Source organism: Zootoca vivipara, chromosome 13, assembly GCF_965207765.1.
Source record: "Zootoca vivipara chromosome 13, rZooViv2.hap1.1, whole genome shotgun sequence".
Lineage (NCBI taxonomy): Eukaryota > Metazoa > Chordata > Lepidosauria > Squamata > Lacertidae > Zootoca > Zootoca vivipara.
Window position 1 is genome coordinate 47,795,167 of NC_142596.1, and position 27,769 is coordinate 47,822,935.

Here is a 27,769-nt window from a genome sequence, read left to right on the forward strand (position 1 = left end):
TCTGGGTAAAGACCATTCTAGGCAAAACTGGTCTGAACCTGATTTTTAGGCTTAGGTTGACCTATAAGAGAATGTACTGGGGCAACAGGGCTATGTGGAGGGGGCCAGCCAAGGCAGTCTAGCATCACTGCTGTGGTCAAGACCCTGTAGGCTCTGGCCGTTCTCAGACCTGGGGGTTAACAGCTTTGTCCACTGGTTGATGGATGCACCTGCCTTTAGGAAAACAGGAATGGGAGTTTTACAGAAAAATGGCAAAGTCCAAGCACATGGCTACGAGGATGATACAATTTTAAAGGAGCAGGTCCAAGATCCCCCCTAAAAAACTGGGGCTGTGATTCTGTCCAGCTGTTCTGCAGTCTGCTACTTCATTGGGGAGGGAATTCTGAGCTTTTCAGGAAATACAACGGTACCCCTTGTTGGCTGTCAACCACATGCAAAGTTAGAAGCACTCCACACCCCTACAAATTGGCCTGGGTTAAAAATAGCTGCAGCCACCCTTTATTTCCTTGGTTGGTGTGGAAAGGAAAATTGTGATTCTTTGCCTTTTACAATCATGGCACAGGTGCAAGGCTGGGAAATTTAAATAGGAACAAACCTTAACTAACAAGAGTACTAAACCATCTCTGGCAATTCCTTGGACTTGGTTTTAAGATGTGAGCTGTTTTGTGGGGGCCATGTGTGGTACCTTATCCTAGATCCCTCATTCTCCCGAGGGATCCTCCATCTTGAAACAAACTTCCTTGCACACAGAAAGCTAGCATGTCAAGGAGAAGTCTCGGCCAGTAGCCTGACATATCCGTTTTCTCTGTTCACGGAGGGGAACTTTGGCCACCTGAAGCAGCCTCCTTCACATTGTTTCCTGGTCTTACTACCTATTTTGTCTGCTGATTATCTGCCTTCTGAAAGTGGAGAATGTCCTTTGTAGGAGCCTAGATTTGGAGAACCTGGTCCCACTTTCATTCAACAGCTGAGCGTGTTATGGAGTGAGATTCTGCTCAGGGATGGGCTTGAAGCCCCAGTACAGGAAGGCTCTCCCTTTGTATACATTATGCAAGAATACATTGAACATGCTTCCTAAACCATAGCATGCATGCTAATCCTGGTTTTCCCCTGAGATGCCCAGCTGCCAAAGGAGTGTCAATGTGTTCGCCAGTAAGGCTCAGTGGGCTAGCGCAGGCCCCCACATAAGCCCAAGAACCATATCTGGAAATGTTCTGCCCTGGGGAGAGGCTCCTCTGCGCAGTGCAGATGTTCTGCCCTCCCTGCGTAGACCCTCTCCCCTCATTGGGCCTTTCACCACTGGCCAGTTCCATTTATGCTGTGAAATGAGGGTCCAATCAATGTCAGAGCTAACCAAGTTTTAGACAGCACACCAATGCTAATTGGGTCCTCTAATCAGGGTTTTAATTTGTTCATTAGCCTACAATTTTTGTAGGTTCAACCTATGTAATTGAAATTAATGCAAAAGATGGAACTGACCCACTTCCTGTATAATTCCTTTATAACTAAAAGGCACCAACTTAAGTCAACTCCTTTTGCTTTTCAATGTCTTACTGTCTGCTTTAGTCTACTTGTTTTGATCGTCAAACGTTGGAGGGGCAGAGGATTCCTTCCGGTAGGGCGTCTCTTTTTAGAGGCAATATTTTTAGGGTGTCTTTTCCGGGTGGATTCACTTCCCAAGCAGATAGACACAGATCCCCAAATGGGGGGCAGGGGCAGCTCAGTGTCAAAAGCCAGCTACGTCTCCAAAATGTCCATGTTGTCCAGCTCGCTGCGGAGATGGTCAACGTATTGGTTAATTTCCATCACACGACTTCGGTTTCTTTGAATTTCAGTCTTGTGAACCTGCAGGGATTGAAACAGTGGTCTGGTTCACACTTAGTGCCAAGCTGTGGTTTGTTTAACAGACCACGAGTTAGCCATAGATTGCCCCACAGACGGCCAAACAAATCATGGCTTGTTTCTGCAAAGTGTCCGTCCCCCCCCCCCAGCTGTGCTTGCCTCATGCCTTGGTAGCTTGCTGAGTGCCTGTGGGGGGTGGTAAAACAAACCATGGTTAAGGAAGGGTGTTGGGTTTGCACGTAACGCCAAGCCATGGTTAAAATGAACCTAGGTTCATAAGCCAACGAAAACCAGGGTTTTCATAACATGGTTTGTCGGCAGTAAACTAACTATAGTTTAGCTGCTGGGCAAGGTTTAATAAGCCATGGCCTAGCATTCTACTCTTTGTGAACCAGATTGTGTGCAGGACCTCGAAGGGGATTTCACTGCTTGTGCATTCAAGGCAAATGCTTGAAACCTGAAGAGCCAAGTCAAGATGTGAATTCCCTCTCTACCTTAGTTCCTCCCGGTGGGTAGCCAATCAGTGGTATAGCTACGTACTTTTAGGCCCGAAATTTAATGGACGTACAGTGCTGCCCACCCACTCCCTTGCTTTAGATGGCCAAGTGTATTATTTCTGCTGTTGCCATTTCTCTTCCTACTCCCTCCCTTCACGCTTTACAACTGCTGCTACATTCCTGCTATGTGGTGTAGTTATTTTTAAGTTTCCAACCCGGATTTAAGAACACAGTTGCTTTGCATTTAAAACTTAAATCATAGCCTCACCATGCCTAAAGGAATAAAATGGGGTTTACTTCCACTGCCCTAATATGAAAGACAACTATTTGGGAATAAAAGCACCATTTCGGTGCAGAATGTAAAGTATTTTTAAATAATAAAATGAGAATCTGAAACCATGCACATGCCCGGTGACCAGTTGGCCACTGAATTGCAACATTTTCTGTAGTAAGATTGAAAGGATCCCCAAGGCAATCCCTGGTAAGGCCCAATCTGTCCATGCCAGGCCTGTTTGCCACTGCCCCCATCACCTGCCAGTCTTTGAGTGATCCTTTTTTTGGGAGGGTGGCCTGAGTTGCAGGACCCTAGACATAGGCCCTGAGGTCCAGTCCTAGCTGCACCACTGCAGCCAATCCCAACCGCCAGTGGCATAGCATGGGTTACCAGTGCCTAGGGCCACACAGAGGGCTGGGAGGGAAGGAAATGGACTGAGTATGCATGCACATTCAATTGGCTTAACAACGTCCCCATCATCCAGAAGATTGCAACCTCAGGGATAAGAAAAAAAGAGTTGTTGTCTGGAGAGGTCACTTCCTGGTTTGTATAGAGAAGCCATTTTCAACAGAGCTCAGTGACGGAAGCAGGCAGCACTGGGTGTTGAAATTTTGTGCCCCTAACAATTTTGCACCCGGGGCAACTGCCCCGACCCCCCTCCCCACTATGCCACTGCCACCAGCTACCTTGTTAAGAATAAGATGGAAGTGCTTATGTCCTTAATGCTGGTTATTTCCTTCTGTGAGAAGCCCTCCGGCAGAGGGACAATGGGACTCTTCACTTACCTTCTCAACCAGTGTGGAAACCCAGTTATTGGCTTTGGTGATAATTTCATCTTCTCGGTTGTCAATCTTCAGGAGGTGAATGTCGTGAGAGGCGTTGACGGCGTTGACAATGGTGTCCTTGTCCACGAAAAGCTAGGAAGGAAACCAGGTGAGAGGAGGGCCTTTTTTTTTTTTTTTTGGCTGTAGACAAACCACCGTCCCATGAAGGGTCATCTCTTACTAATGAGTCATGCCAAGAGTGTTTTGCCTGTTCTGGCCTTAATGGCGAAAGGGGAGGAAGAGGATCTCACCATACGGACGTCATCCGGTATCTCCTCATCAAACTCGCTCTTCACTATTTTCTCCAGTGTGTTGACGGATATCTCCAGGAGCTTCTCGTGGTGCTGGTTCTCTAGATCCCGGCACTGAGCCATCGTAGGAGAAAAGGTTAAGAAGCAAAGAACAGGGATGTCTCTCAGCAACCCTTTCCTACTGCCCAGAGTTTGAACAAAAGGAGGCAGGGAAGGCTGGCCAAGAGGATGGAAACTAAGGCCGTGCACACATTGCCAGCTTAAAAAAACAGTTCTCTCAATTTGGATCTAAGCTGGTTTGGGGGAAGAATAAATCAAAGCACAGTGGCTGGATCTACACTCACTTTTTAAACGTCATTAGAACGATATTAAACACGTTCTAAAACGGCAAGATATTTGGTTTCTCCACTGCTTCCTTTTCCACAAGGTCTACCCAGTTTCTGGAAGGGGAGAGCTCTGCAGCACTCAATGGCATTTTAATATTGCATTATTAACGTTTAAGAAGAACATCAAGTGGCTATATGGTTATCAGAGCCATTTTAAAACTCATTTTTACCGTTGAAAACCATGAGTGTAGATCCGCTCAGTATTTCGTAAGATGCGACAGGGTAGGTCCACGAGAGACATGGATTATGACTGACGTCGTGAGTGCACTGATTCCCAAACCAGTGGTGGGAGCACACTGGATGTGGAGGACATGGGAATGTGGACCCAGCCCGTGTTTGTGTTCATTGTGACAAGGACTCAGCCCTTCATGGCCCAAAAAACTCCCCAGGGATGCTGCTTGGAGACCCCAGCCCCAGTTTCCAAGCTTCTTGTACTTCTGGTTGGCAGGAGTGGTCCCATGGCAACAGAACTTCCTTTATAGGGTGGACGTGTAGAGGCTCACCGCCCGCTTTGCTTCTCTGGGTTGTCCTCCAGGAAAGCTAAAATGCTAGCCCAGGATTTTAGGTGGAAATGCCACTATTACATGGAGTATTATACCGCAGCAGCTCTTCAGACAGGTCTTGGCACAAAGAGTGAATGGAGAGGAAAGCCCTGCGGTTCTTAGGGGCCTGAGAAATGCTTCCAAAACTGAAATCAATCCTGGCCCTACCGCACAGTAATGAGAAGCAATTGAATGCCGTACAGTGTGGACAAGCCAGCTCTGTTGAACCGAAGCAAAGCGCTCGCCACAACTTGCAGCTCTGTGCAAGCAACAGCAAAAGGATATATTCCTTGTTCGTTTTCTATAAAGTTCGACACCAGGTCAGCGATGTTCCTTTCGAAATCCTTTATCACTTCCTTAGCAAGAAAAGAAAAGGGGTGGGAAATTAGATGGCGAAACTGAGTTTGACTCAAAACAGTTTGACTCCCACATGTTTTGGAAATCGGGCCTGAAACACACAGGAGAATCTACCTTCCTGTCATTTTTGCGGACTATTTTATTTATTTATTTATATTATTTTAGTTAACCAAATATACATAGATAATAATGCTTTAATGTAAGAAAACTTCACAGCGGTTTACAAAAATAGAAAACGAAACATTAAGATTCTCAGTAAAAACCAGGTTGCAGCAGGCATTTTAAAACATTCAAAAGATAGTTAAAATCAGCTGTAGCTAAAAAGACATAAAACACTGTGAGCTGAGAGGGTTAATAGCTCAGCATATCGTCCTTGTGTCACGGGGCTTGTTCTCATATAAACAGGAAGTAGTACCTGTTGCTGTTGTAACTTTCTGTTATATGAAACAGTATGTTATTATTCTGTCTGTTTTCTCGCAGTCCACAGCTGAGATGGAGTTGAACTCTCCCGGCTGAGAGCTGCCTTAAACAATAAATCTTTGTTTAATGAGCTAAGAAGTCAACGTGATTTATTTCACAGGCGGAAAAGTCGGATAACGCTAACTGCTGCTACAAGCTGTTATCTGCATTTGGGAGGAAAAGTTTCTGGACTTTTGAACAGAGGCTCGAGCGAAAGCGGGCCGGACATTGTCTGCTACGCAGCTAGAATTGTTTCGTAGGCAGATAGATTTCTCTGCTATCTATTGCCTCACAAAGCTGTGTTATTGATAATTGCCAATTAGACAATTGGCCAATCTAATAAACACATGTAACTTCCACATGTCCAGACAGGCTCACTTAAACAAAAATGTTTAAAGCAGGCTCCAAAAAGAATATGGTGAAGGCACCTGCCTGATGTCAACCAGCAGGAAGTTCCAACACTGCCACCAGCCCAAAACATCGATTTCTTACAAGTGTGGAGCAGGTATTATGTGACACCTTTAGCAGCGCCAGTTCCGCAGATCCAAGTGGTTGAGCAGGTACATATGGGGGAAAGTGATCCTGCCAGTAAACTGCTCCCACGCTATTAAGGGCTTTTTGCACTAACAGCAACACCTTGAACTTGGGCTGGCATCAAATGGGCAAAACCAGGGCAGGTCTCACTCCTGCCAGCAACCACGCTAACTGCAGCTTCTGATCCAGCACAGGGAGGCCCCACACAGAGTGCGGTGCAGTAATCCAGCCTTGGAGTCCCCAACACCCGAACGTCCAACTCTGCCAGTTCATACCTCCAGCTGATCGACCAGCAGCATCTCCTCAGTCATGAGCACGTCCGAGAGCTTTGTGATTTCAAAGTTGTATTCAGCCAGTTTCATCTCTATAACTTGGTTGTCGCTGAGGTTCTGAATCATATCTATCACCTGTGTGCTCAGCAAGAGACAGAAGGTTAGCAGCTGTTGCCCCGTGGCAGAAATAATTCATTTTATTCATTATTGGTGTCTGTAGGGGGGGGGTACTCTGGAGCACACAATGGGAATGTGAAGCAGTGACTAAGTTCCCACAGGGATTTTCAAACTGTATTCTGTGAAAGCCTGATGTTCCTTCCGAAGCTTATAAAAAGTTCCTTAATGTGGCCATGGTCTTGGGAAGGGTCTCTGCATGAGCCACGAGGCCTCTGCAGGCTCCCACTTAGCGTACATTTCACTTATGTTTGCGGGGGTCCGGAACATGGCCCTTAGGGTATAGTGTGCTTTGACAGACTTAAATGTAGCTAAAAGTTCTAGTTACAGGTAGGTAGCCGTGTTGGTCTGCCGTAGTCGAAACAAAATAAAAAAAATTCCTTCCAGTAGCACCTTAGAGACCAACTAAGTTTGTCATTGGTATGAGCTTTCGTGTGCATGCACACTTCTTCAGATTAGGTGCAAGTCAACTGAAAACAAAATACATCAATTTAAAGCAGGCATCCCCAAACTGCGGCCCTCCAGATGTTTTGGCCTACAACTCCCATGATCCCTAGCTAACAGGACCAGTGGTTGGGGAAGATGGGAATTGTAGTCCAAAACATCTGGAGGGCCGAAGTTTGGGGATGCCTGATTTAAAGTTTGTTGCCTTGGTTTAAGTCAGCACCTGATGGTACTTTCAGGATGTGATCCTTTGCACAGTCACGGGGAACGGTTACTAATGACATTCTATCCTGCCTCCCCCATCCTGTCCCCCAGCAGTTCAGGATGGTATACATGACCCCCCATTAAATTCTCATAACAATCCTGTGAGGTAGGTCAAGCATAGCGAGAAGGATTAAGAAGTAACATGTCATCTCGAGGATGTAGCTTCCTCATCAGACTCGGGGGCTGACTCCCCAGTCGCTTTGCCTGCCTGAGAGGTTTAAGCCCTTGCTACAGTATTGACCTGTAAAAAAAGCAGAATAAATGGCTGCGGTAGAGCGATCCCGGTTTTCATCAAAGATGGCTCGGTTTTGTAATCACTTAAGGTGGCAAACCTATGGTCCTCCGGAGGCTGTGGGACTCACTGGTGCTGATGGGAGTTGCGAGTCCAACTACGTTTCCCCCATCCCTCACCCAAGGTCCCTCATGTACCCCATGATTCTTCTCTTCAAAGTCGTGCAGGTATTTGGAACACAGCTGATGGTTCTCTTCCAGGGCTTCGTTGAGGCACTCGTAGAAGAGGGCGACCTCAGCCTCTCGCTTCTCGTATTGCTTCAGGCCATACTCAAACAGGTTCTCGCAAATGGCCACAAATTTAGTCTTGTATGTGAAGTCGGAGTCAAGGAGAGAACTGAGTTGTGTTTGAAAAGGAAAGTAAAAGGCTTGTGTCTGCTTCCGCTGCCTTGTTTGGGCTGTTGCCTCCTGTTGTTGGAGATCACTATGACTCACAGTAGCCCTCATAACAAGCAAGAAACCCCACTCCAGAGAGCACCCCATTCTCAAGGTTTATCACCAGTTCTGTCCCAAAGCAGAAAGGATGTTTCTCAAAAAAATTTAAAACTTGTTACTGGAGTGGGAGACCAAAGATGAGATGGCAAAGGTGACAATGACAAAACGGGGCATAGATATTGGTTACAACATAGAATTGTCTGCATGAGAAAAATTATGGGCCGAAACCACGAATTCCACTGCCTGTTATCTTATTAAGGAAAACCTACAAAAGATGAAGACGGCCAGCACATTAGTGAAAATGTATTTAAAAGGGTCTAATTTATGCTGGAAATGCCACGAGGTGGAGGGAACCCCGATTCATATGTGGAAGTCGTGTAAATACACTAGAGAGTATTGGGAAATGTTCCACACAGAATTTAAAAAAGATTCTAAAACTCACATTTCCCAAAAGACCAGAGGCCTTTCTATTAGGGATAATAGGTGATGCCATTCCAAAAAAGGCACTCAATATTTTTCTGTATACAACCGCTTCAGATAGAATAGTATATGCAAAAGAAGAAGAGATACTCACGAAGGAAATTTGGCAGAACAAATTGATAGAATACATAGAATTAGTAACCATGATCACGAAACTAAGGAATAAGGATTAGTTAAAGATAAGAGAAGAGTGGAGGTGTTTGGGAGATTATCTTAGAGGGTTCGATATACAATTTAACCTACAAGTAGGGGTTAACATATGAGCAGCAGATAACATCAAAAAGGGAAGACTTGAAATGATAATGGGTGAAATATCAGGATATGCAGCAGATCAAGATTCCCCTAGCGTGCCACAGAGAGATGGACTGGGAAGTCTTAGGAAAAGAGATGGGTGATGGATACTGTACGATGTGTATATAAAACCTGTTAAAATTTCAAAAATAAAAGCGGTGTGTGTGTGTGTGTGTGTGTGTGTGTGTGTGTGTGTTTTAAAGGATATATCTCCAGTAGCTCTGGCACTCCAGGGAGGTAGAGCAGTTTGGGTGCTTCGGGATCGTCTGCAAACATGCTGTCAAAGAGGAAGCTTCCATTCAGATACTCCACGTAAGCGAGCTGGAGAGAGAAGCAAGGAGGCAGAAGGGAAATAATAGGAGTGAGCTGGCAGTCAATCGCACCAAGCAAGCCAGAGTTAACTCTTTATTAGTACAGGCGTGTCAGGCCTAATGAGCGCAGCAACTCAGATCTTGCCCCCATGAAGCGGTTGCCAAGACTAAAGGTCCCCATCTCCTCACAACCATCTAGGTTCCCTTCTCTCCAGGGATTTCCCTCAGCAATTGGAGACTGCACATGCATGAAGGCAACATCTCCTCCACCCTTTTCATGCCTCTTCTGGTTCTGGGAGGGGAGCTTGTCACAGCAGAAGAGGGAGACACCCGTGACTCTTCACCAGCCTGGCTCATCCCTGCCTCTTGGTCTCTCTCCTCTCCTGCTTCAGCTTCAGCTTCTGCTTCTGGACTGCTCTCTGTCACAGACTCTCCCTGCTCACTAAGCCCTATTACCTCTTCAGCTTCCGACACCTCCTACTCCCTGTCTTCTCCCCTTGACCACTCAACCTTGTCCCACCACCACTCCCTGGGCTCTGAGCCTTCTACCCTTTGGGATCCCCCAACTGGTTCCTCCCACCATTCCTCTGCATCCAACCAGTCAATGACAGGGAATCAGAAGGAGATAGTTGCCCAAAGGAAATGGGGAGAATCTTATGCCTTAAATTCAGGCTGATGTGAACCGTACAACCAGTCTCTTCCATCTCCCCTCTAGAAGCTTCCTCTTCTAAACTCCTGCCCAGGTGGGAGTCAAGACATCCAGACATCTGTAAATCTCCGCACGATTCCCTCTTGCCAAATGAAGTCTTGCCAACAAGGTAGAAACTGGCAATATTAACAGCAAGGAGCTGAACCCTATTGAGAACGGCTCCCAAACTACAGAACCTTTCCCTCACTTTGGTTAGCTCTCAGGAGATAACCTCTTTCAAGCCTTTCTTTCTTCCTTTCATTGAATTTATATACTGTCCTATACCCGGAGGTCTCAGGGTGGTTCACAGAAAAGATCACAATGTATAAAATCAAAATAAAAACAATAACCCCATAACATGCCCCCCTCCAAAAAAGAGCCGCATTTTAAAAGGGTATAGGATGTCGATCAGGTCAACGAAAGGCCAGGTTAAAAAGGAACATTTTTGCCTGGCGCCTAAAGGTGTATAATGAAGGTGCCCGGCGAACTTCCCTGGGGAGAGCATTCCACAGATGGGGAGCCACTGCAGAGTAGGCCAGTTCTCGTGTACAAACTGTTTTGTATGAACTGTTTTGTTTAGCTTTCTGCTCTGTGTCTGCTGAAGCCACAACTGTTTTCTTACTGGTTCTTTTTTCATATATCAGTGTTCAGAGAACAACACCTATTCAGGAAGCTGAAAGAGAATCCAGTATCTGTTGGGTTCTCTCAACATCCCTGTGATCTACATTCCTGCATTGCAGGGGGTTGGGCCAGACGACCCTTGGGAATCCCTTCCAGCTCTCCAATTCTATGGTTCTACAGATGGCCCAAAGGGACATACCTTGTGATATTCCACCTGTTTCTGTTGGGCATCCAGAACCTGCTGCTTGGCCGAGGCCAGAGTTTCCCCATGTCTCATCTCCTCGATGGAATACTGGTATTTTATCAGGGCCATCTCTCGCTGGGAAAAGAAAACGGGGACAGGAGGCTTAGAATCAATGGCGTAGCTAGCCACTCGGGTGCCCAGGGCAGCGCACACACCCTGCACCTGGGGGTGGAGTGAGCCGCCCACGGGGGTGGGGGGAGCCAGTGCAGGGCGCACTGCGCAAAGCCCCACCGCTGCCTCCACCTCAGCTGTAGGGCGGCTGAGGGAGAGGCGATGGGCAAACGCAAGCCACACACTGCTGTTTTAGGTAGCGCGGAGCCTGCAGGCGCCCAAGCCACCATGTCACTCCCAGGAGGGACGCGTGGCTTGGGCACGCTGCAGGCCCCGCGATAAGTGCCAGCCTCCACGGTGTGGTGCCCAGTGCCAGCACCATTTCGTTGCGCTTGTTGTGAGCCCAAAAAAGTTCCGTGAGCCCATTTTTTTAAAAAAAAAAACTTTTGCCATTTTGTCACCCCACTCAGGGATGACACCCAGGGCGGCCCGCATCCGCCGCACCCCTCTTCCTACGCCTAGAATAAGGGCAGTCAAAGCCCAAGGCAGGCACCTGTGGGGAGAGGAGTGGGGAGGCAGCCTCACCAGCTTTCTGGCACATGGGGTAGATAGGAAAGCTAAAATGGCAAGAGATATAGGGCTGAACTTTTCCATCCTTACCGTGTTGTCATCTACCAGTCTAAAATCCAGGTACACAAGGTCAGGGAGATAAGCGGCGATGAATGTGGTATACACTTCGTTTTCGCACACTGGGTTCCCGGTGAGATTCAACGTGCGGAGGTTTTTGAACTTCCTGAGATAGATCACCTGTGGCAAGGCGACAGAGAGATACAGAGAGCCATGAGGACAAAATATTTATGGAAATACTTGAGATTCTCACAGGAGGAAAGGGGGTGGTCTTTGTCAGAAAATGTCAAACTTGGAGTCATTAAACTAGGCACCCCCAAGCTCGGCCCGCCAGATTTTTTGGGACTACAACTCCCATCACCCCTAGCTAACAGGACCAGTGGTTAGGGATGATGGGAATTGTAGTCCCAAAACATCTGGCCGAGTTTGGGGGTGGCTGCATTAAACATTTGCAGACTCTTTTTTTTACCAAATGAGAATGAGATCCTGCTGAGGTGTCTCTTGTAGTTGGTGGCCCCCTGGTTCAAAATACAAACACACCCCGCCGCCCCGGCTACACACATGCTTCACAGGGGTTGGGGAGGAAGATCATCATCACAGGTGTTCACTGGGGGTTACGGTCAACTCCTTCAACCCCTTGGAGAGACAGTGTGGTGTCGTGGTTAGAGAGTTGGACCCAGCAGGCCAGGGTTCAAATCCCCCCTCAGCCATGAAACTCACTGGGTGACTCCCTTGGGCCAGGCACTGCCTCTCAGCCTAACCTACCTCGCAGGGATGTTGTGGGGGATAAAACAAGGAGGGGGGAAGAACCATCTGTGCCACTTTGAGCTCCTTGGTGGGAAAAAAGTGGGATATAAATGGAACCCACCCACCCATCAATAAAATCCTCATTCCCAACTGTAACCAAGTGATTAGTATGTGTAATAACAGCTGCCCACAATGCTGTCTCTCTGCTCTTGACTGTCTTTCCCTCTCCCTATCTACTGCTACAATTTCTATTTTAGATCACCTCTCACCATATGAGCCTACCTGGACCCTGCAGTCATCATCTGAGGCCGTTCTCTGTCCATGAGAAGTCCTTAGTGCTGCAACACAAGAGCGGGCCTTTTCTGTGGTGGCTCCCCGCTTGTGGAATGCTCCCTCCAGGGAGATTTGCCTGGCACCTGTCTTTAGGTGCCAGGGAAAAATCATTCCTCTTCTCCTATGGCCTTTTAAGCTGTGAGTAGGGGCTATTGTTTTTGTTTGTTATTGTAGTTTGTGTTTTTAGACTCTTAAATGCCATATGATCTTCAGATGAAGGGTGGCATAGAAATTTAATAAATAATAATAACAATAATAAGTTATGAGGTGGGTAGGAGAGAAGATTTGTCTGTGTTTTACGTTGCTTATGTAACCCTGTTAAGGCACCATGCATTGTGTGATATGAAGAAAAACAGTGGGGTACTTTTAAAGAAGAAAAAGGAAGGAGACTTGGTTCACCTTCACAAATTTTAGCCTCTCAAAGCCCATTCTCACCCCCTCCAATCCCTGTTTACTGGCAGACAGTTGCCTACAAATCCTTTTCGCCCCTTCTCCTTTGTTGCATTCTTTAATTACTTCTTCCTCTTTAGTGCAGTGTTATGATTAGAACAGGGTACCTAAGAAGCAATAGGGAGGTGGGCACCTCCCTACTGACACCAGATGTTATTTGGGCCTAGTGAAGCTACTGGAATTTAATTTGTTAGGCTAGTAGTTTTCAACCTGAGTTCTGAAGATGATTATGGAGGGCTCCTAAATGTCAAGGCAAGAGCTTTGAAGACAGACTGAACACCCCCATGGCTGATTTTGCTCTCCTTGTAAATATGCAGCTACAAAGAAGCATTGGGTGTGCCCTAGGGGCATGATTTCAGTCCACACAGGAGAGTTATATTCATTTAAAATACTGATACCCAGCCTTTTCTCAGTCTGCAACAAGGGGATAAAATGTTAGCCTACTGACAGCAATGTTGAATACTGTAAAACACTATATATAAACGTGGCTATTGCAAGAAGTGCTGAAGCACAGAATTCAGAATTCATGCCAGCCAAGCCCTTTCTCTGGATACTCTATTCCATAACCACCCTGTTTTCTATCCATCTTTATCACCATTCTGTGGCCAATGAGCACGATCAGTCTTTACTGAGCTGTTTTGCACACATCCACCCCCTTCAGGGTTTATCTTTCTAACCACCCTTTTTTGTCCTGCTGCAGAGGGGTTCCTTCCATGCTTGGGTGTAGATGGTGCTGTTTTGGCAACATAAATACTTGCACTGGGTGAATGAGTTCGCTCTGATTGCACACTGAGCACCGATGTATTCTAGTGATTATAAAAGGAGATTTAGATGTAGAAAAAAATCCTGTTCCAACAGTGACTCACTAGATGGCCATAGGCATGTCACTCTCTAAGCTTCAGATCCTCGGCCATGAAATGGAAGTGACTATCTCTGCCAGAGAGGTGTTGGAGGACAGAGAAAAGTAGCACCTTCAGCCTCCGTATGTCTACTTAGAAGTAAGCACCACTGAGTTCAGAAGAGAGTAGCTACCAAGCAAGAGTACACAGCATTGCCACTAGAGACTTTATACGGCTTTATTAATTAAACTCTTACATTTTCCAGAGTTTGTATGTTATTATTTCCTATAGAGAAGACTTGAAGTTCTTGGAGCGTGTCCAGATTCTCGATCTTAGAAATCCTGTTGTTGTACAGACTAAGATCTTGCAATTTAACGAGCGCATCTAAGCCTTCAATGACTTCAATATTGTTGAAGGACAAATCTGGGGGAGCAGAAAAAGAACGTGGGAGGCAAGAGCTCTGAGAAGAAAACCATTCAAATCCTCTTAGGGAACTCTTTCCTGTTCACAGAATCAGTTGTTTTCTCTCTGTTGGAATCAATAGGTAGGAGGTGACTTAGCTCTCCCTGGAACTTCTTGTCCCCTTTTAAGTATCATATGTGCCTCTTCTCCAAGGGGTCCTGTCCTACATTTTGAGAACCACTGTTCTAACTAGAATGTTTCGAATGCATATAGGTTTCAGAAAAAAACATTATTTTCTATCCTGGTTCTGTTTCCCCCCCCCCCAAACAGGAAATCATATATCTAGCAAATATGAGAAAGAGGGAAGACTCCGAAGAGAATGTTGTTCGGCCTTCTTCTAACAAAAGGCAAATTGATGAGATCATTCTGCCTTTTCAAGGGGCTGGAGTGGAAACAAAGTGGAGGTCAGTTTGGCTGGGAACAAAAACAGTCTCTCATCAGGCGCAACCCTAGAAAGAAGACAGCCACAAAGTGCTACCCTGGGAATCTCAAATGCCATCTTCATTCTAGTTGCCATTTGAGGGCCGATATGGAATTATTATCTTCAGAGTTTACAGGTTCTATTCAACTAGGGCTTTACTCAGTGTGGACCTATTGGAATTAACTGACCTAATTTAGTTATGTTCATTAATTTCAGGGCTGCTTCACACTTGATACAATTCCAACACGGAAATCACTTCCAAAATACACCAGGGTGCAACCACCAGCTGGAATGAAGTGAAGTTTGCTCTTAATTCCTGCACAGGAATTTCACAGCATTTGTTGTGGCCCTGAATGCAACCACCTTACCCAGCCAGACCAGATGAACCAGAGTATCCAGTGCCTCGATCTTCTCAATGATGTTGTTGTCCAACTGCAATTTTGTCAGGTTCTTGAACTGCCAGAGGTTGTCAATCTTCAGGATATCTGAAGCCACAGGAAGAGAGAAGTAGAATCATGCAGGTGTTCTGGGAGGCAGTTGCCACCATATGTAGAGATGGGGAAGAAATTTATTCGGCTTTCCTTTTAAAGCTAATCTACCTAATTCACACTTCCCAAACCAATATGTGAACCAAAATCTGTTTATCCTATGAATCTTGCACTTCTCCCAGTTTTGCAATGCAGGTCTCAAACCAAAAAATGCATACCAAAAAAGTGTAAATTAGGAAAGAATACCCACAAAAAATGCATTACATTAGGGAAAACTGTGTACCAAGAGGAGGAATGCACACAACAACAGTGTTTTGTGCAGACTTCCTTTATTTAAAAAAAGATCAGCACCATACTACCTGATGTGGAAATGGGGCAACCTAAACTTAATATATGAAACCTGAGACACTGGAATTCATGGATTTGTCCATCCCTTGGCATAAGTGGGAGCAGCAGAGAAAAGGGAGAGCTTTGGGAGAGCAGGAGACTATCAGACGGCAGAGGGTGATGAAGCTGGAGAAGCAGAGATTAGTTCAAGTATCTTCACAATCCTGCCTAAAAGCAGATTTTCAACCACTGACTGTCCACATGGCAAATCTCCATGTTGTAAGGACTTTGTAGTAAAAGAGCCTTGATTTTTCCCTTAAAAAAAATTCCTTGTTTTGTATTCTGATCCTTACTTCTAAAATCAAGCTGCAGTGCCAAGACATCTTTGAAATTGATGCCCTCGTTTTTGGCCAGGATGCCTGCTTCATCTTTAGGTCCTTGCTCCTCAACGGCCTTCTGCAGCATCTCTTCATCGATTACATTGGGCTCTATGCTATCATACATTCGACTCATCTTGAGCAGAAGAAGTGGCCCCCAAGATTAGAACTCAAATGGATTGCCCTGGCCTGTTGCAGACACTGAAATAGAATGACACATAATGCCTCATTCACATAGTAGGAGCTTCTGGGAGCTGTCCACACCGTCCACATAATGCCCACCTACCCCGCCAACATACAGTCCACCAAACTATCCACTCATCTACACATATCCCCAGCTGGTGCCTCATTTTTCTTATATATGGAGATGGTACAGGCAGCTTTGTGTGAAGAAAGGGATAAATCATGGAGGACATGGCTGTCAATTATATATATATATATATATATATATATATATATATATATATATAATTACCCCGCCCATTTGGCTGGGTTTCCCCAGCCACTCTGGGCGGCTTCCAACAAAAGATGAAAAATACATTAAAACATCAGTCATTAAAAACTTCCCTAAACAGGGCTGCCTTCAGATGTCTTCTAAACATCGGATGGTTGTTTATTTCTTTGATGGCAAGTGAACAGAACCTCCATATTCAGCAGCACTCTACCACTAAAAATAAGGCACTGCGGACAAGCAATGAAGAAAGGCTACTGCTTCCAGGCCTGCCCTTTGAACTTCACAGCTTCTGTCAAGAGTTGGCATCCTAGTGCCAATTCAGTGGGGGAGCTGACCCCGTCCCTGCTACTCCAGCTCTTTGCAGTTTATGCTGATTCCCTTTCAAAGTGTATGAATGGTGACAAGACCAAGGACGACTAGCAGCCTCTGCACACTTTGCTCTCTCGCTTTGGGTGGTAGTGCGGGTTGAGCCCAAAGGGTGACAGCAAGTTAACAAGCAGTGGTGGCAGCAGCAAGAACCTAAGAAGAGCTTGCTGGATCAGGCCAATGGCTCATCTAGTCCAGCATCCTGTTTGCACAGTGGCCATTCAGATGCCTGTGGGAAACCAGCAAGAAGGAACTGAGCACAAGAGCATTCTCTTGTCCTGTTGTTTCCAGCAACTGCTTATTCAAATACATTATTGCCTCCAACCGTGGAGGCAGAGAGTAGCCATTGTGGCTCGTAACCATTGATAGCCTTCGCCTTCATGAATTTGTCCTTTAAAGCCATCTAGGCTGTTGGCCATCACTGCCTCCAGCGGGAGCGAATTCCATAGTTTAACTATGCACCGTGTGAAGAAGCACTTTCTCTTTCCTGTCCTGAATCTTCCAACATTGAGCTTGATTGGATATCCATGAGTTCTAGGGTCATGAGAGAGGCAGAAAAACTTTCTTCCGTCTACTTTCTCCATGCCATGCATAATAAACTACTATCTTACTCACCTTTTCTCTGAACTAAGAAGTCCAAGTACGACAACCTTTCCTCATTGGGGAGTTTCTCCATCCCCTTGATCATTTTGGTGGGCCTTTCCTGAACCTTTCCCAGGGGCTCAACAATATCCTTGTTGTTGAGCTGAGGCAGTTTTGAAGGACACAGTTAGCTTTACACCAAGTCATAGAATCAAAGAACACAGGAATCTCAGCTAAAGAATCCATGGTAGATGGCGAACCAACCTCTGCTTTAAAATCTCCAATGGAGGAGAAGTCCGTCTAGCTCAATACTGTCTACACTGACTGGCAGCGGCTCTTAAGAATTTCAGCCAGGAGTCTCTCTCAGCCTTACCTAGCTAGGGTTGCCACCTGTCCTGTATAGTACAGGATTGTCCCGTATTTCACTGTATTGATACTGGTTTTTTTGTCCTGTATTTTAGGTCTTCTCTCTCTCTCTCTGCCAAGTTAGGGATCCTCTCCAAATGCATGTGTTTGAAAGGGTGTGTGACAGGTCATGTATTTGAGCTCTGGGTGGCCAAGCACAGAGAGATTTACAAATTCATGTGTATCTGCATGTGCTTGTGGCAAATTCCAGAGGGGCCATCCTGTTAGGCTGCAATAGAGTGCAATAGATTGCTTTGAAGTCACATCAGCATCAGATTAAAATAAAATAAAATCACCCCGACCCATATTTTGCCAGAACAAAGGTAGCAAGGCTACCTGGAGATGCCGTTGGGGACTGAATGTGGGCCCTTCTGCTTGCAAGGCAAACACGCTGCCACAGTCCTTCCCTACTAAGGACCTACTAAGGGAGGAGGTCCACTTCAGACACCCTCCCACCTGGCAGTCTGCAGCTGCAATGGCTCTGCTCCCCCCCCCCAAGTTGGGCGCTGTTGGAAGCAAGATGCTGGCTTGGCTCACAGAGAGGTTGAATCCAAAGTGGAACTTCGGCCGGCCATTCTTACAGCTGCACCGACAGAACTTCAGCCTGTCATACAAATATGAAAGATGTAGGGCAGCAAACAAACAACAACAACAACAACACGTGTCATATCTAGACATCCTATCCCAGAACATCCCATGCCCGCTCTCACTTCCAGAGCCACCGAAACCCCACCCAGCCCCGGATTGCTTAGTAGGTTACCAGAGCGTCACTTGACCAGCTCACACTGAACCCACAGCCGCCTTCCTCCAGCCTCCCCGAAGGTTAAAAGCCCGGGTTAGGCCTCGTTGCTAGGGATGCCGCGGTCGTTGCTAAGGGCAGGTCTCGCGCTGGCGCCGGCCCACCGGGCTTCCGTCGTCACGTGTGACGCAGTTCGGCCGGCGACAGCGGCAAGCAACCTCGACTCGCGTTCGCGTGTTTGTGTGTTGGGGCGCGAGAGTGAAGAAACCAACGCGAACCGACTCGCCCAACCAATGACAGGGCGCATAAACAGCCATTCCCCTATCACGATTGGCTACTCGATCCGAGCCTTCGGCGAAGGTTATCCAATAGGCCGCAAGGTTTATTTTATTTTTTGAGAAGGCTTTGTCCAATGGGCTGTCTCTGGAGGCGGGATTTACCCCCTACCCTTGCTCCCACCTCTCCTCCTGCTTCCCCGACGCCCGCCAGCATCAAGGCCGGGCAGCCTGGCCTGACAAGTGATTGGCGCTCGCGCTCGCTAATGAGCGCTCGGCCTTCGGGATCGGAGCCCGGGCGACAACACGGCGGGGCGGGCTCTGCTGTGGGGAAGCGGAGGTTCTGCTTGGCCGGCGAGGCCTGTCAGTCACGAGCCGGAGGCGGGGCTGAGGAGGTTTGGGAGGGGAGGGGATGAGGAGAGGAGGCTCCGAGAGGTGGAGCGGGCGGGGAGGCCGGTCGGGTTTGTTGTCATCCCAAGATGGAGTTTCTGTTGGGCAACCCGTTCAGCACCCCGGTGGGGCAGAGCCTCGGTAAGAGAGGGGGCGGCCGAGGGGAGCGGGGCAAGGGGAGCAGGCCTGAGGGGACCGGGGGGGTGGGGAGACGGGGGGGGAGAAGCCGCAAAGGCCCCTGTCAGCGGGCCAGGGGGGAATTTGGGCAGGCGCAGCTTCTCCCTCCTGGGATGGCAGGGAGATGCACCTGAACTGGCTTCACGGCCCGCCCCCTCTTGGCCCCCTCTTGACCCCCGAAGGGAGCCCCGGGCCTGCTTGGCGTCGTGTCACGGCCAACCGTGAACCAGGGATGGAGCTAGGAGGTGAAAGTCTTTCCTCTCCAGCCGTCCCTGTAGGCTGTGCAATTTTATTTTAATTGCTGCCCTTGGTGAATCATTGCCTCTGTTCTTCTTCCCAGCCTGTCAGTCTGCTAAGTTTGTCCCTGATGGCTCTCTCTGTGTGTGTCCCATAAATATTCTTCTTATTATTATTATTTATATAGCCATGTCATATGCCTCAAGTTTAGTTTTTGTGGATGGTAATTGTATTATTAGTGGTTTTTAAATAATCAGTCTCTCTTTTTTTTTGCTGCAGCAGCTCAAAAGTGACATGCAATATTTTAATCAAAACACAAATACAGACATTTTAATGCATACTAGGACGCAGATGGCGCTGTGGGTTAAACCACAGAGCCTAGGGCTTGCTGATCAGAAGTTCAGCGGTTCGAATCCCCGCAACAGGGTGAACACCCGTTGCTTGGTCCCTGCTCCTGCCCACCTAGCAGTTTGAAAGCATGAAGTGCAAGTAGATAAATGGGTACTGCTCCGGCTGGAAGGTAAACAGTGTTTCTGTGTGCTGCTCTGGTTCGCCAGAAGCGGCTTAGTCATGAGGGCCACATGACCTCGGAAGCTGTACACCAGCTCCCTCAGCCAGTAAAGCGAGATGAGCGCTGCAACCCCAGAGTTGTCCGTAACTGGACCTAATGGTCAGGGGTCCCTTTACCTTTACCTAGGAGCCTTGTAAGTCACTCTGTGATGACAGTGTGTCCTAAAAGGTGCATTCAGAACCACTATCTACTTTAAAATGAGGCTGTATTTTAAAATTTAAACTGTATTTTAACCCATATTTTAATTAATTGTTTTCTTTTTCTTTCTTTTATGTTTTATTGTAATTTTACTGGTGTTAGCCGCCCTGAGCCCAGTATTGGCTGGAGAGGGCGAGGTATAAATAAAAATTTACTATTATTATTATTATCTGTCATCGCTGGTTCTTTTCCTCTTGGTAAAGCATTGGCCCAATTTTGATCTTTTGACTGTGGATTTGAGATGAATAGATTGATATACGTAGTTAGAACTACAATAAATGGGTTGCTTTGTGGGTTCTAATGAATATAGGCCAGGCCATACTGTATCCTCTAGCTGTCCCTATTTTCTGGCCTGTGTCCCATCACTGTGCTTATTTTCTCCGTGTTTGCACTTTGAGGATGTCTTGCCAAAATGTTATTAGCCTGAGGTTGTTAGTTTTGTTTAAAATATTTATATGCCATCTTTTTAGGCCAAGTACCATTTCAACACAGCTTCTGTACAGTATTTAAATAATAAATAACAGCAATATGCCTCTTAGGAAATCATCATGCGATCTCAAAAAATGAAACTGTAAAACTACCCACCATAGCAGACCTAATCATACCAACAGAGTACTGTTGAAAACATCTTGTAGCTAGTTAAAACCCTAGTTATCTGGAGTTGTCACTAAATATGTTGTATTTGTTTTTTACATGGTTCTCTCCTTCCACATCCTATTCTCACAACAATCCTGTGCAGTAGGTTAAGCTGAGAGTGACTGACTGACTGACTGACTGACTCACTCACTCACTCAAGGTCAACCAGTGAGCTTCATGGCTCATTGGGGATTTGAGCCCTGATTTCCTGGTTCATCACTAACTATGCTGCCACACTGACTCTCTATTATTCATGATCCAGCCCTCTTCCCTGGTCTATAAAAGTTGATGGGAAGATGCATCTTGTCCTCATGAACATAAATTTATGTGTGTGCACAGTAAAGTGTGCCATACTGTGCACAATCTGTCATTACATACCTTGAAACTGCTGGCATTTGTTTGAACTGTTGATAACAGGTTACAGGAGGACTTTTGTTTTTCTTGTATATCTGCTTTTCTAGTATATCTTCAACTTAAAGAGCAAACACACCCAATTCAGGCAGCAAATGTTTGGGGTTGGAAGAGTGGCAGTGAGGTTGGGAGGATAGAGCTGTGTGTACAAGGAATCCTGCCCTGTATATATACATTTGTATTTTTATTAGCCGTTTAGGGCGATTCTATCACAATGCAACATACAAACAAGAGCAAGGCAGGATATAAAGATATAATAGATACATGATCAAACATACAGCATGCTTTAAGAAGCTGTTCTGTAAAACCCAATTAGGATCTCAGTTAAAAGTTGCATTAAACACAAAGTTCTTCATTGCTTGTGTAAATGGTTATACACATGGGGCAAGGCACAAGTCAATGAGAGTTCCATAGGGTTTGTTTTTTTAACTACTCCTTTAAAGGAAGCCTACTGCTATCCATTTTGCTAAAAGGCACTGTTCTGTCACCAGCATTAAAGTAAGATTCAATTGCCAGTCTGAGAGGTTTCCATATGCAGAACTAGGACAGGGGAACCATCTCATCCTTTGCCTCAGGCAGTTAAAAACCTTAAGCTGGGATGTTATGTTCAAGGCCCGATTTTTAGCTGTGAAATGTTGGAGGGTATTGGGGAGCAAAAGAGGAACTGGGAAAGCCTAGGGTGCTCTGAGGTGGGCTGAGTCAAAGAATGAAACTGGGAGGAAAGGTGGGGTGGAGTCAGGTCAACCTGACATGGAGGAATCTCAGGTGTGTGTGTAGTTTTTATCACCTAATCATCTCGAATAAGATCACTTAGGAAGTACACTGAAAAGGATGTCTAAAATGATCAGAGAAGTTAATAATGACTTCCTGACTGAGACACACTTGAGGAGAGGCTGAGGTTTTCTTGGCTTTTAAAAGCAATGACTAAGTGGAAGTATATAACTATGATTGCAATAAAGAAGCCTTGTGTCAAAACACAAGAACCTGACTGGTGACATTGATTTGCAATATGTGGTTGATATTTTTTTTAAGGGAAGTATTGTTTTCATAATGCAGATTTTTACCTTACAAAACTGGTTACCATAGGATTTTTTTGGGGGGGGGGGTTTGAGGTTGACAATTTAAAGATGGCTTTAAAGAACCAAAGAATTTAGCAAATGGTAGGTAATATTGCCTGCCAGTGGCTTTTACCCATTGTAGAACCTCCATGTTCAGAGGTTCTGTACCTGTGACTTCCAGGTCAAACAATCGGGAAAAGCTATGACGCTGTGTCCGTTCTGGTTGTGGACACCCTGGAAGTGTCTGGTTTGTTGTTGTTGGAAAGAGGATGCCAGGCAAGGCAGTAGTTTTATTTTGAGGAAAATCTGGAATGAATGGGCGAAAGATGGTGGTTTGGGGATAGGGAAGAGCTGTAGCTGAATGGTAGAGTATCTGCATGATGCAGAAAGTCCCAATTTCAGTCCCCAAGATCTCCAGGTAGGACTGGGGAGACCTCTGTCTGAAACTCTGGAGAGCTTCTGCCAGCCATTGTAGACAATACTGAATACTGAGTTTTGAAGTTTATTTTCCTCTATCTTCCTTGTCCATTTACCCAAAGTTATTAATCTGTCTGTTTGTTTATTAGAATGTAAGCTTCTTCTGTTCCTATGTGGTTGAAAGACTGACAAATCAATCAATCAATCAAATAAAAAAATATTCAGTCACTTTATCTTGCCCAGGTAACCTAAAGCAACTTACAACCAAACAAATAGACAATAAACCTCTTCTGAAAGACCACAGATAGCTAAGGGCCAAAGGCATGGTTATAGGGGAAAGGTTTTGCCTGACTCTTAAAGATATATAATGATGGTGGCAGGTGAACCTCCCTTTAGAGAGCATTCCACAAACAGGTAACCACTACAGGAAAGGCCCGTTCTCATGTTGCCACCTTCTGGACTTCTTGTGGAGGGGGAACTGCAAGAAGGATACCATGGTCAATGGTATTGAAGCTGCCAAGAATTTGAGGAGAATTAACAGGAATTTGAGGATTCACTTTTCACCTGTCTCTCTCCCAACAGAGGTAATCATGCAGGGGGGCCTAAGCAGTTCTTTGCCAAAACTGAGCCTAAACTCTGATTGAAATGGATCTCGATCCCTCAGCATCCTTGAACCATCCTATTGGACTGGGGTGGGGGGAGAGGACTGTTTGACTCTCATAACCAAGTGGGGGGGATGAGGTGGAGGAAGTTGGGAGACAAGAGCAGGTCTGAGGAATATATGAACAGAGGAAGCCACCTTGCAGCAAGTCAGGCCACCGGTCTGTTTAGCTCAGTGACTACAGTGACTTTCCAGGGTTTCAGCAGAGACATTCTTAGCCCTTCCTGGAGATACCGGTGACTGAATCTGAGATATTCTGTGTTCGGCTCAAGGAAAGTGAACACGATCGGGCTTCTGCAACAGCATCCAGGTGGGCCCAGAGATGAGGCCTGAGTCTTGTGGCAAAGGCTCCCCTCCGTACCATGAGAATAAGATACTGGCCACTTTTGTGTTCTGGTTGTAATGGCAATGCTTGGCCTAAAGCATCATTGTGCAATAATGTGATTATTGGGGGCCCTGTTCCTGAGCTGTGCCTTTTCTCATACTAGGTTTTGTTGTGGGGAGCTGATTGTCCATGGGGCAATGTAGCCCCCTCAGTTGCTTGGGAAACAAATAGCAGATTCTTTTCCATACGTGACAGCCTAATAAAGGAACAGTCATTTTGTCATCGGGGTCCAAATAGCCTTAGACTCGCCTCTGGTAAACTGCTACACTTTGTTTAGTGGAAAATTGCTGTGCAGCGGGGGCAAGGACTTAAGTGAGCATGCTGTTCAATGGCAGGAATTTCAGTTTCCATCCTGGCTCTGGTGCTGACCTTTCCTGTGACCTTGAAGAAGGGGCTATGAGCATCCATCTATTTAAACTGAGACGTTCCCATGGCTTTGAGGAGTTTTTGTTACAGTACAAGTACTGTTAAAAGTTGTGGGGTGTTCTGTGCTCAGTTGAAAGTCCCAAGGCCAGCTTGCGAAAAACTGAGCAGAAAACTGAAAATCTCTGCACAGTGCTAAGCCTAGATAAAAGTTCAGAAGTGGTTCTCTAGGTAGCTTTTCTTTTCTTTTCAAACTTTCTGTCTTCAGGATACACTTTCAACATCAATCGTCTTCCAAGGACTCCCTAGGCATGTTCTTGGGTACATGCTCTTTTCAATGGGCAGACTTGATTGTTCTCTCTGTTAACCTATGGGAGCACACCCAACAGTTCCTTGTAGCTGCTTGCTGTCAATAATGCAATAGAGTAGAATTTTGCAATTGTGGTTGTGTAAGTCATCTTCCAGAGAAGCTTGTGTGCCCTTAATGTTTTTGCCCTTGAGATTTCAAGGAAGTCCAGAGTTCCTGGAAACTCAGATTGAAAACCACTGCTATGTGGTTGTTGTTAATTCCTATTTCGTTAGTAAGAACCAATTCCAACCAAATCATCAGGCTGTGTTTTTTAAATGCTTCATGTGGAATCAACTAATTTTTGAGTAGTCCTGCTGACATTAACAGACCTAACTGCTCTTGAATTTTGATAGGTCTCCTCTGAGTAAAAATGAGTTGTATGCCACTCTTATTTCTGTTTCAGTTTTGCACATATTCATCAAACAAAAGCAGTAAGAAAAACAGAGCATACATTCTGCTTTGTGTCCTAAGAATGAATTGTTCATCAGTTCAATAGCATAACATAAATAAAGGATTGCCCCATTTGTTATATCTTTTTCAATAAATGTTGGTAAAAGATTGTTCAGCCCAAAATATTTTTCCAAGGAAGTGTGTGTATGGTGGGTGGACTCCAGACATGCCTTTTCTTTGTAGGAGATGAAGCAAAATCATTGTTTTCTAAAGTTCAGATAATAAACTTGTGCCTGTAAATGTTTGTTGTTGTTGTTGTTGAATAAAATGTTCAGTTCTTCTTGATGGTCCAGTTACTTGTTGCTTTTATTCTAGACATGGATACAAAGTGTTGTGTTCATTCATTCATCCATCCATCCATTCAATATTTCCAAGTTTATCTTTATTTCTGCACTGGTCGTATATTAATTCAATGAAGTCATTGTCCTTATTGTTTATCAAATTGTTAAAATTTGTACCAGTGGTGGAAATACAGGTGGTTCAAGGAAGGGGGTAGTGGGAGACATCATTGCAAGGTTCTGTTCCTCCAGCTTACCCCCAGCATGAAAGGCCAAGGAAGACATGGTTCTGTATTTATTAACAATACCCAAGTACCAAAGAGCAGTTTCGTTGACCTGTTTTGTTGCCAAGTGCATCCAATGAAGAGGAATTTCAACCTGTTCAGGCTCAACCCTCAAATCGCTATGTCTTGCAACTTGAGTGGGGCAAATGATGCTTGATCCTACTGTTGCTAAGACTTTAAAGGTTTTATATATTAACTACACTCCACCTTTTTTTTGCTCCCCATTTGCTGCAAGCAGCCAGCGGGTGCCCCTTATATTTATTATGAGACATTTTGATAGTGGAGTTTCAAGTGAGTTGTACATAATAAATTGGATGTTTATCTCTAGTGGCAAAGATGCTAATGGCCTCAAAGAGAAGGGATTGTATCTTAAAATTTTTGGCCTAATTCTGGGGCTCGGTGATGACAGTTAAGCAGGCGGCTCCTTAGAAGAAGCAAAGTTGCCGCCTGTTTTATAATTGCCAGTAGTGTTTTTCTGGAGGAAAACCTCAGCTGAAGTCTGTCTGGCTTCACAGTGCTTTGCTTGTCTGATGTTTCCATGGTTCTTCCTGCCTGAGTGTGTGAGGCACAATTATTTGGCTGTTGCATTCATTGGTGGCTCTTTTGATGCTGCAAAACAGAGAGAATAGTTTCATTTGAGCATATTGCATTGGTCTCAGCTTTGGTCTCTGCAGTCAAACTCCTGTGGCCTCCCATAATTTGAAATATATATATTCAGGGCTGCAAATGCATCAGCATTGTAGTTTCTCTGCCAGGAAATGGCACTGGTTCACAGGAAGATTTAATTGGATGTACACGACGACTTTAGGTAAATGTGAGGCCTGCAAAACCCTTTTAGAGAAGTGTTTAGGAAGAGCTGAGGCATATGACACTCATTTATTTTTATTTCTGAAATGCCCTCCCACTCACAGGTTTTTGCAGTGTCTAATAGAAAGCAATTAAAAAATTCTATGAGGATCAGTTAACAATTAAAATACTTAATATAAAATCACTTAACACAACAGTCTCTGACAAGTTCACATCAGTGATGACAAAATTCTGCTCTTGCAAGATTTTGAACAAAAAAGATCTGATAAAATTCCTGAAAAGGAGGGAGTTCGCAGGGGGGCCTCATTTGTGTGGGATTCCCCCCCCCTTGCCCTGCTGGTCACAATGATGATACCACCACTGAGAAACCCCTCTCCTTGGTAACTGTTTGCTGGGATTTAGCTGGTAAGAGCAGTCGTAAGTCATCCTCAGCAGCTCTTAAAATATGTGGGGTTACGTAAAGGCAAATATTCTTCTTCAGCTGTTCTGGAAATAAAGGAAGGTTGTGGAACCTGCCTTTCCAGATGTAGAGGGATTCCAAGTCCCATCAGCTCTAGCCAGGATGGCCACTGGTCAAGGATATTGCATCAGAAGTAGGGCAGGTGGATGGATATACCTTGCCCAAACAGTCTGGTGGGCCCAATGGTGGTGTGGATTAGGCCTGTGGGCCAGAGCAGTGGTTCCCAACAGGTGGTCCGCGGACCCCCAGGGGTCCGCGAGCTATGCCAGAGGGGTCCGCAAGATGCTATTAGAATAAAACATATATTAAATATATTTCGTATGATAACAGATTTTTTGTTTTGGCCGCTTCCTGCATGAGCAGAGTCTAGCACAAAACTAGAATTAGATAGAGGCAGTAGTTCTGCTGTATGCCGTTAGGTGGCGCTTTAGAAACACTACTGTTTTGCAAAGAGGCAGCGCACGCATTCTACTAACGCTCACCTCCCCAAGATGCTTTGCGCGCGTCGGCTTCATTTGTGCGCTACTGCGCAGGTACCCTGTCTTCTCCATTCCCCTCCCTCCTCCCTGGCGTGCGCTGCCTCTTTGCAAAATAGTAGTGTTTGTAAACAAAGCTACAGTTCGCGTAGTTAAAAATGGACCGTTGGTTAAAAATATAAAATATAAAAAGACTCTTAATTTGGCTCTCACTTTTTAATTTTAGGATTAGGAATTAATGGGGGTCCTTGTCACAATAGCGGCTCGATGAGGGGTCCTCGAGAAAATTTTGTTGGGAACCCCTGGGCCAGAGGTTCCTCACCCCATGTTACATTAATATCCTGTCGCTCCCTATGGTACAGCTACCACAATGAAATAATCATTGGAGAGCTTTTTATATTTCCGATTGGGAAGCTGGAATTTTCATTGTTGCTGTATGATTTACAGAACCAGGGTTGCCTAATCTACACGGAGATTAGCTTGCGTTTCTGCAGTGAATAAGGCAATGTTGTTCTGTTGTAATGCACTTAAGTGACATTACGTTTGGGACACGATTTATGCTCAAAACTTGGCTTCCTAATATTCTTGTAGGCTGTTATTATAAGCGTACCCAAAATGTGCCTTGATCGTAAAGTGCTTTAAGTTGTTTAAGCTTTTTTCAGATCAGCTTTCATTTCGTGATAATGGATTATGCTACAGAGGAAATCCTTGTGAATTGCAAATTAAATCTTTGTCAA

General features: G+C 45.5%; 2 protein-coding genes across 8 annotated transcripts in view; one reads left to right on the forward strand and one right to left on the reverse strand.

Moving 5' to 3' along the window:
• Positions 1-470: 470 nt before the first annotated feature.
• DRC3 (dynein regulatory complex subunit 3) lies at positions 471-18,516 on the reverse strand. 5 transcript variants are annotated; one of them, XM_060282428.2, is made up of 14 exons: positions 18,171-18,403; positions 17,948-18,014; positions 15,580-15,804; positions 14,780-14,896; positions 13,785-13,951; positions 11,193-11,339; positions 10,437-10,556; positions 8,823-8,938; positions 7,550-7,721; positions 6,242-6,373; positions 4,902-4,972; positions 3,689-3,812; positions 3,399-3,530; positions 471-1,845 (listed from the first exon to the last, which is right to left on the reverse strand). In XM_060282428.2, the coding sequence occupies exons 3-14, from the start codon at positions 15,737-15,739 to the stop codon at positions 1,738-1,740; spliced, it is 1,566 nt and encodes a 521-aa protein (XP_060138411.1). In that variant the 5' UTR covers positions 15,740-15,804; positions 17,948-18,014; positions 18,171-18,403; the 3' UTR covers positions 471-1,737. The 5 variants fall into 5 exon arrangements, with proteins under 5 accessions (XP_060138411.1, XP_060138409.1, XP_088513207.1 ...); XM_060282426.2 differs by lacking the exon at positions 17,948-18,014 and having other exon boundaries at positions 18,171-18,516; XM_088657081.1 differs by lacking the exons at positions 17,948-18,014; positions 18,171-18,403 and adding an exon at positions 17,747-17,880.
• Positions 18,517-18,802: 286 nt separating this feature from the next.
• TOM1L2 (target of myb1 like 2 membrane trafficking protein) overlaps positions 18,803-27,769 on the forward strand; it is a 56,718-nt gene continuing 47,751 nt past the window's right edge. For all 3 annotated transcript variants that reach the window (XM_035130760.3, XM_035130761.3, XM_060282430.2), the window contains exon 1: positions 18,803-18,955. In XM_035130760.3, the coding sequence (XP_034986651.2) occupies positions 18,904-18,955 (52 nt within the window). In that variant the 5' untranslated portion in view covers positions 18,803-18,903. The remainder of the gene's footprint in view (positions 18,956-27,769) is intronic.